The 9,048-nt window shown below is 45.9% G+C and overlaps 1 protein-coding gene across 1 annotated transcript; it reads right to left on the reverse strand.

The window, feature by feature from the left end:
- Window positions 1-2,482: 2,482 nt before the first annotated feature.
- DCK (deoxycytidine kinase) lies at window positions 2,483-8,602 on the reverse strand. Its single transcript, XM_068188190.1, has 8 exons — window positions 8,526-8,602; window positions 8,412-8,487; window positions 7,455-7,573; window positions 6,705-6,898; window positions 5,899-6,046; window positions 4,908-5,023; window positions 4,346-4,445; window positions 2,483-2,694 (listed from the first exon to the last, which is right to left on the reverse strand). The coding sequence occupies exons 2-8, from the start codon at window positions 8,479-8,481 to the stop codon at window positions 2,668-2,670; spliced, it is 774 nt and encodes a 257-aa protein (XP_068044291.1). The 5' UTR covers window positions 8,482-8,487; window positions 8,526-8,602; the 3' UTR covers window positions 2,483-2,667.
- Between the last annotated feature and the right edge of the window lie 446 nt (window positions 8,603-9,048).

Genomic DNA, 9,048 nt, shown 5'->3' on the forward strand with positions numbered 1-9,048 from the left:
ATTAGGTTCTATCTACAAAACTGGTAGCTATTTTAAGAAGCATTTAGAGATGAGATGAACTTAAATAAACTTAGAAGAGAACTTAAAATCCACTATACAGAAAACAGCCACAAGGACTGAGAATAAAATGAGGCAATATTAAGACCATTGCTCACACAGGTACTTGCATGACAATTAAAACCCTACTAATCAGTACTTCAATCTTTCTAACTGGAAAAAAAAGCAGCATCCCAGTTTTGTTTCCTGATCATGATAACTCTTGATTAAAACAAGCAAGCATTCCTAGGCAATTCCATCAGAGTATCTCTTACCCAATGGAAGAGAAAGGGACACAACATCCAAAGGCTGAAAAACAATCCTCACCAAACAGCCGACACCAGTTCAGAAACTTTTCACATCTCTAAAAGGCAAAAGCCAACACAACAATCCTGGTTTGTGGTAGCCTGGGAACAGATGTAAGCAAAAAAAATACTGACAGGTTTGGAAGGCTGAGGTACTGCTGAAGCTGAGGACTAAGCCAAGGCACAGGCAGACCAGTCTCAGGCCATCTCTGCTGCTGTCTGGGCTGTGTCTGTCCTACATACAAATAACTGCAGCTTCGTGTGCTCTAGGCCAGCCACTTTCACATCCCCCAGGAGCTTGAGGGCCAGTGGGGCGTGTGTTTGGGGTTTGGTATTGTTTTTTTTTTCTCTGCAGCAATTAAAAACATTCTTGTAATTGGTCATGACTTTGCTCCTTCCAACCCAAACTTGGCAGGCAGAGATTTTGTAAAGCTTTCTGGAACAGGCTGCAGATAACCTGCCACAGAATTTCTGTGTGCTCTCTGTGATGGGTTTCAAAAGAGGTCTTTATTAGAACTCAGACATGTTTATTTCCTTGCAGCGAGCACTGTCATTCCAATTCCTGTAATTAAATCCACAATTTTGACAGCTGAAACTGTAGAAATAATTGCACTGTTAGTCAAAATAAGTTGTTACTGTTCAGACTCTTGCCAAGAATGCTTTAAAAGCTTGTACTATGTGTTTCAAGTAAATCTGAACTGAATCTTCATCCATTCCACCTCACTTCCTTTCTGGAGCAAAGATATTAAAATCTTTCCTTTTCCTGTGCAACCTTCAAGTCCTGCACAAGATTTTCTGCCAGACTACTGCTACTTTTCCATACAGCATAAATATTATACAACACTCTTGTACTGAGCACTGTCACACACACGATGCACTTGATGTAATCCTGTGTCTCTGTCCCATCAGATAATTTCCCGCACATGAAAAAATAAAAGTGAAGTCAGTTTCTCAGAAATCCTAGAGAACTTTTTTTTCCCACCAAATACACCTACAGTACCAGTATTACATAGGAGCAATCCACGATATTACTTCTTTTATGAGACAAGAAGCCAACACTATTAAGCACTAAGAAGTCTTTCCAACCACTTTTATTTTTCAGCCAATGGTTAGGGAATGCCAGCACAACTCCAGCCATAAAGGAAGAAATCTCATTTCCAACAGGCAGGTAGCAGAAGCACCACGGTAGACAATAAAAAGCTTTACAATAAAATTGTGCCTTCAGAAGCCAGCTGTGCACTCAGAAGTGTTTAAAGCAGAACAAGGCAGCTCATAAAACCCAGCACTTGAGATGGGTAACCTGAAGTTTGTTTTCTGCACCTGGAACAAGAGGCTCAGGCAGCAGCTACTCCACACAGGTCTCCACTTCTTACTCCAAGCAGGTGCGACTGAAAAACCTACTTCCAACAGTGTAGGATCTGGGATAAACACCCAGAAGGCTCAGTGAACACAAGGAGCAGCTGGAACAAAGGCAGGAAGCCACCTCTCACATCCCTAATGCAATTATGGGATGGTTTAGCAACACGTCATTTATAGATGGAAGCCATTTGCAAAATGCCCTTCTGCCCAGTGCAGTGCCTAGCAAGCAAACATGTTCCTCTCCAGGAGAAGAGGAGTGACCAGCAGCAAACACAGTACTGTTCTTGGAAAAGCTAAAAAAATTTGGTCAGAAACCCCAAACGTGCTAGGTACCAAAATGCCTAGAATGTCCTGGTATGCAGTGCATAACAGAAACAGATATAAAAATTCACTTGTTTGTTGCAGAATTTCAGTCACATTTGGATTTAATTCAGTGTATTCTACAAAGAACTTCTTCTATGAAAAGCATCAGAAAACATTTTTGTATACCTTAAACCATAAAATTCCAGGTTATAATAAAATGCCCTCAGCAGCAAAAATGGTTTTTACCTTTTACTTCCTGGGAACAAGAAAACATCCATTACAAATCCATGCAGCTAAAAAACGAAGAGATCTAAAAACCAGCTACCTTCTTCAAAATTAAATAGCAGTTGGGCACAAAATAAATTAAAAACACCTACAAAATACTGTAGAATTCATTGGTCTGATCAAAAACTGGCAAATCATTTGGCAATACTCAGAATCCTTGTCTCTTCAGAATCCGTGCATGTCATTTCACATAATACTGAACAGACGTACTGATTTATTTAATAATTCCCCTATTCACTAAGTTTATTTGTTCCTCACAACCAAATCACCAGGACCGAGTCGTGCCTCTCCAGAGGCCTCCTACAAAAGAAGGAAGAAGCTGCACTTGGACCGCACAGAGGTTTGGAATGGTTTGATTCTGTCTGCACTTCAAAGAGGATTACAACATGCTCAAAAATTCCTTGACCTGCAAAGAGAAACAAATATTGTCAATCACACTAAGTGTTTATCAACAGAAATAGGGAGCAAGTATATTTACCTCTCCTCTGCTTTATGCTTTGCTACAACCTAAAGAAACAGGGAAAAAGCAGCTCTGGCTCGGCCGTGTCATTACCTCTCCATCAAGAACATTTCCAGACATGGTACCTGTAATTTAGAAGATGCAGGGAGAGACACGATGGAATGATGCTCACCCCTCCTGTGGTCCTGAACTAGAGCCCTCTGTCACAAAGGACTGCATTACAAGTAGGTGTCACCCACACACGAGGAGGATAATGGCCACCTCAAAAGAGCTGTCATTTGGAAACTACGGAGTCACGCCCACCGCCTGCACACCAGCCGGATTTAACGCTGGTGAACAACCCAGGGCACCTTACCAGGATGTTCCTCGGAACCTGAGGCTGGCAAAGAAATAATGAAGCAATACCTACCAAAACCACATGGCTCAGAGAAAATCCAATGCTGGAGATCAGTGCCAAGCTCACAATGCCTGCCTTTAAGTTTCAGGAACATCCTTGGAACTAGGCTGTGATGCAGCCTGAACTGGGAGCATTTTCCTCTGTCCACTCAAGCTAGGCTACTCCCAAAAGGAACCGTTTTTTAGAGGACATGATGCTATTCTTTTGGCAAAGGCTCTCCTACACAGAGCCCATCTGTGAACACTTCATCCAAATTCTTGATGTGAAATAGAAACAGATCTTGGATCACACTCTCCAACTGTGACCCTTCCCTTCCCAGGTCAGGGCTCGAAGAGATAGGGAAAAAAAGAAGAGGTCAAATCCCTTCCTGTAGAGAAGGGAACATGTAACTGTGCCAAGACTAACTTGAAAGGCACCACGAGAAAGCCAATCTCCACTTCAGAGAGTAGCACCAGTAATCCTGCATGGAAAACCCTGTCAGGATTTACACACCAGGCCCAGTTTCAGGATAAGCATCACAACAGAGGGAAGAAGAAAGGACACAGGGTCTGGGTCCTCACACAGCACAATGTACCCAGCCTTATCAAGTGTACCTCTTCCCTGGCTCCATTTAGGAAATGCCAAAAAATAGGGCCAACACAGGGCATGGGCTGTTGCCAGATAAACCTGACAGCTACCCCAGAGAAAACTCCTGCAAAATCCATACTAAGTTGCTGAGCTTGGCCTTATCTCATCTTGTGCAGATGGGAAGCATGCTCCCTCCACAGCTGCCATCTCCAGTCATTCCATCGATTAACTAGCTCAGCCAGCAAGACTGGTTTTAATCAGGTGAACACTTCCACTCCTAGGTGGATCAATGGAGATCAAAGGACAAAGCTGCTTTTCCTGTGAAGGAACACTTGATTTCTGAAGAACGGAAAAACATGTGCAAACCACTGCTGAGGTCTGTAAGCCATTGCAGCTACTCAGATCAAAGTTGTCCTCACTTGACTCCCACTGGGATTCAAGTACCGAACACCTGAGCAGTTAAATGATAAAAGGTTTGGCCTAGCTTTAAAATATGCATTGCCATAGCGCGTAAAACTGTTCATTACCTGAAAGGAACTCTGTGACTTACATACTTTAGAAGGATGATTAGAGTGTAAAGTGTATTTCCAGAGCAACGTGAATCATCAGTTTGTAATGCTTGTGAAATTTTACCTTTTCGATCATGTGATCATATCTGTCCTTTTTGCCTTTGAAGTCCTCATTAACATCGAGTGTTAAAATCGGAATTTCCTGAAGATAGTCAAAATTTGTTCTGTATCGGGAGAGGAACAAAGCAAATATTAGTAGCTGGAAGTAAAGCAGAAAGCAGTCAAATCCCTGTCACCATTTTTATTGTTAAGAATCTCACAAGAAGAACTGCATCTATAAATTACAGCCAGGAATTCTGAATTTACAGCATGGCTCCGGAGATACACCAGTGATTCCCAGACATTCTGCTCCCCCAGCACCTAATGGAATAACAACACACTGTGTGTTAAAGCTAGTTCAGCTGAGGCCTCTGCTGCTCAGAGCTTTGTGTGAAGAGAACTTGTCATTCCAGCAATAATGAACATGCTGGAAAGACACGACTGCTACGGAAACACTGATAGAAACGTGCCTGCAGATCAGATTTACATATCACAAGAAAAGCTGAGGTTTCACTGGTAGAAAAAGCCTCACAGAACATCCTTACAAAGGTTTATCCATCCTCAAAGAACCACTCAACAAACCTTACCGCAGTGTCCTGTGCTGGAGCCAACTTTCATGTTTGTAGTGAAGCTTCTCCAGATATTCAATGGGGATTTCTTGTTCCTCATCTCTTCCACGCAAGTAAATCCTATTCAAGCATTTCTAAAGGCAAAAGATAGTAAATAAAAATAATTGCTGTATTGCATGCCAAGAGCACAGAAATATCCAAATTTAAAATAACCAAATGTTTAAAATCATTTGTTCCCATCCTGAGAACACCTAAAGCCTCAACAGCAAGCCAGAATTGTTTAAGTGTTGTACTTTGCAATTTAACTATGCATTATTTTCTTAAATACAAAAACAAAAAGCCCTCGGAGTAACTCCAGTGTGTTAGTTACATTCCACGGTTTTTTACAACTGTAACAAAACTGAATGGAAGCTGGAAGCAAGGAAATATCAAAGTGATCTGTAAGTTCGTTAGAGCTCTTTTAACCTCATGTTTTTCTCTTGTTCAAGCAAATTTCACACTCAAAGGAGGTATCATTCTGTTCCCTCCTTTTAAACAAATATCAGATGGCGCAAGATAAAAGCATGGTCCTAAGGCCTCACATACAGGGCGCACTTTCACCTGGCTTAGCTCCAGCGCCCCAGGTGTGGGGGCTTCACAGACCACCCCCACATCAGCTCTACCATTACTGGAAACTGTTGTATGCATTCCTTGTACAGCTGTATTCCCGACGTAACAGCTATTCCTAGAGGTATTCTGTACTTTCCTGCAGTCGCTTGCTTTATTCCAGCGGTATTTTCTGGTTTACTGTTCTCATGTATTCTGTTTTTAAAATGAGAAAATCATTACCATCACAGCTCTCTTTAATACACACAAGTCTACATTTGAAATAACTTTTCTCGTAAGTACTTCCAGACCTAGTCACAGCTCAAGTACTGCAGCCTTCAGGGGAACAGCGCAGCCTGAGCTGAGCTCTAACAGGCCCAGAACACAGACTTGTTTTTGGTGCTGTCACATTCGTACCCCTCACCTCAGGAGTGGCTCGGAGATAAATGATCCCATCCAGAGCCAGCCTCGAGCCAAACTGTTTATTCATCCAGTCGTGCCAGTCCTGGTAAATTGTCCACTCGGTCTCGTTCATGCAGTCAGACTCGTATAAATTAGCAGCAAAGATGTACCTGTGGACATTGAAGCAATGGAAACAAAACTCTCGGACACAGGAATCCCTCGGATTGCCCCAAACACAGTGACTAGTGAAGAAGCTGAGTGGTAACACTGCAGCATCTCTGACCATCTCCTGGAGTGGAATAAACAGCTGGTACTCTCCTCCTGGAGCTGTGTGCATGAAGACCACCAACATTTGCAGCTCAGATGAGCAGGAATAACCCACAGAACACAGCTGGCTTGTACACCGGGTCATTTATTTACAATAAATTAAAACACATTAATTAGTGCAATATATTACAACAGGGGGAACACCTAAGGATTAAGGGGTGGGATTCAGTTATCAGGTCTCACCTTCTGAATCCAGAAACACAGGATGGGGCATTTATTTGGACATTTTCTTGTTGGCCATAAACTAAAGCACGAGAAGTTCTGCCTCAACACGAGGAAGAACTTCTTTCCAGGAGTGTGGTCAAGCACCGGCACAGCTGCTTAGGGAGGTCACAGAGTCTCCCTCTGGAAGCATTTCAACCACCTGGACGCACTCCTCTGCCACCTGCTCAAGGTGACCCTGCCTTGGCTGGGGGCTTGGACTGCAGAACTCCCTTCCAAGCCCACACATCCTGTGATTTGACTTGGGAGAAGTTTCCCCTGCCCCTCGAGGGCTCCTACCTGTCGCTGTAGACGGAGCGCTCGAAGAACACCACGGGATTCTGCGCGTCCCCGAGCTTGCGGTCCAGGATGCTGAGCTGAGCCCGGATCCTGCTGAGGCAGGCGTACGTCTGGAAGGTGAAGGCCCAGCGCTCCGGCTTCTTGTACATCATCCGCAGCACATTCCCGCCGCTCCGCTGCGATGTGGTCAGCTCCTGGGCCCAGGGGAAAAGGAACAGACTGCCTGATCCCAGAAAAACACAGCTGAGGAGAAGCCAGCAGCAACGTGCGCCCGTTCAGTTTTACGCCGAGTTAACCAAAATGCACCGTGCTTTCTGCCGGGTCTAACAAAGATTTCCAGTCCCTCAAAAGCCACCTGCATGGGAAGCAGCAGCTGGATTGCCAATGGATTTACAGGCAGCTGGGGAAAAAAGTCCCACCACTAACACCAAGTGAGCAGCAGCTCTCAATTTCCTAAGACATTTCAGAGCACACTTTTCATGGCACAGGAACTAGCCTCTGCAGTCACTTGGTTAGTTCACAGGTGCTACAAGTAACTCTTTACCACTTTTCCACTTTCAGAAATGATATCTGATGTTGAATATTTATTCCATAATAGACCCAACAGACTGGAAAAGAGGAACTCAAGATACTGTGAAAGCAATCAGCAAAAGTGTTGCTATCACACAGAGCCTGAAAAATACCCAGTCGGTTGAATATACTGCTATGCTGAAATCAGAGGTACATTTGACTTCTTTTTCCCTCTTTTACCTCACAGTCGTCTCCAGAGTTTTGCTGGACATTGCACCATCTAGCTACAGGCTCGGGAACCACTTCCCACTCCTCACTGGTTTGTTTCAGAATATTCACAAAGGTGGATTTCCCTGCAGCTGTAGGAAAAGCATCCAGGAACAACGTCAGTGAGAAGCCACCCACAGCAGTGTTATTTCTAGTGTTGAACACTGACTTCCACCCCCATAAACCACCCTCCCACACCCACCATGAGCCAGACCAGTTAATGGAGCAACGGGGTTTTTGTTCATCTGAATTTAAACAGGTTTGACAATAGGCACCTGGTGATATTTTGAGGTGTGCTGTGCAGGGCTAGGAGTGGGATTCAGAGATCCTTCTTGTGGATCCCTCCTAACTCGGGAAATTCCGTGATTCTGGGTGCTTTACACCACAAACGGGAAAGACGTGGGGAAAAGCTTATCCCAGACTTCCACACCAAACAGGTGAAAATCAGTTAAAAACTGTAATAGAAAGCTTTTTTTTTTTTTTTTCTCACAAACCTCATATTTTTTACGGTGTCAAGGTAGAGTCTCTGACATTATGAATTGGCTTTTGTTTGTGCCTCCTGACCTGATTAAGAGCCTTTTCCGGAGGAAAACGGCCAGGAAAATCTTGTGGAAGCATCCCTGTTGCCCCGCTCTGCCGTAGTGGAAGGAGCCCCCACACAAGGTAAAGGGGGAGAAAAGAAGAGGAAAAGAGGGGAAAAGGGCAAAGAGGGCAAAGAGGGATGGAAGAGGTAAGGAAGAAGCAGAAGGGAGGAAAGAAAAGAAAAAAGACAGGAAGGAGGCAGGCAGGCAGCGAAGGGTCCGCAGAGCTGTGCCTCCCACAGACACGGCCGAAAGCACCGAGCGCCGCGGAAGCCGCCTCTCCTTCCAGCCGCCGCCAACTCCCCGTTGCCCATCCCTTTCCCTGCGTAGGAGACAGGCGCCGACTCACCGATGTTGCCCTCCACGGCGACCTTCCTGAGGCGGCCGTCGGGCCGGCTGCGCTTGGGCGGGGTGGCCATGGCGGCCTCAGGGGGCTTCTGAGGGGGCGGGCGCGAGCCCCGACCTGAGGGGGCGCGAGCCCAGCCCCGCGCGCGCCGCCTTCAAATTTGGCGCGCGACAGCGGCGGACCCGCCGGGGCGGCCGCTGACGTCACCGGCTCGCGCCGCGGCCGAGGCCGCCGCAGGCGAGAGCAGAGGCTAGCGGAGCGCATCGATGGCGCCGCGGGGTGCTCCCGCTGTCGGCGCTGCCCCGCGGGACAAAGGGAACGGGAAAAGGGGACAAAGCCAACCCCCCCCCGGCCACCGACTGCCTTAAAAACTCCTCCGGGAATGGCCTGGCACTGGCACGAGAGCTGCCTTTAAAGGAGATCGGCGGCAGTTAATTTAGAGGGCTGTTACTGAAAAATTGGGAAGACATTCTTAACTTTAGGAAGGAGTTCTTTGCTTTAGGCTGGAATTCTTTACTTCAGGAAGGAACTGTTCCCTGGGAGGGTGGGGAGGCCCTGGCACAGGGTTCCAGAGAAGCTGTGGCTGCCCCTGGAAGTGTCCAAGGCCAGGCTGGACAGGGCCTGGAACAACCCTGGGAGC

This window comes from Anomalospiza imberbis, chromosome 4 (genome assembly GCF_031753505.1).
Source record: "Anomalospiza imberbis isolate Cuckoo-Finch-1a 21T00152 chromosome 4, ASM3175350v1, whole genome shotgun sequence".
NCBI classification, from domain to species: Eukaryota; Metazoa; Chordata; class Aves; order Passeriformes; family Viduidae; genus Anomalospiza; species Anomalospiza imberbis.

Bases quoted from the DNA above. Each gene is read 5' to 3' on its own strand.
- DCK (XM_068188190.1), bottom strand. From the start codon at position 8,481: ATGGCCACCCCGCCCAAGCGCAGCCGGCCCGACGGCCGCCTCAGGAAG. The intron at 7,574-8,411 runs GTGAGTCGGCGC...CTTTTCCTACAG, and splicing joins CGCCGTGGAGGGCAACATCG to CTGCAGGGAAATCCACCTTT. The intron at 6,047-6,704 runs GTAGGAGCCCTC...CAATGTCCACAG, and splicing joins CGCTCCGTCTACAGCGACAG to GTACATCTTTGCTGCTAATT.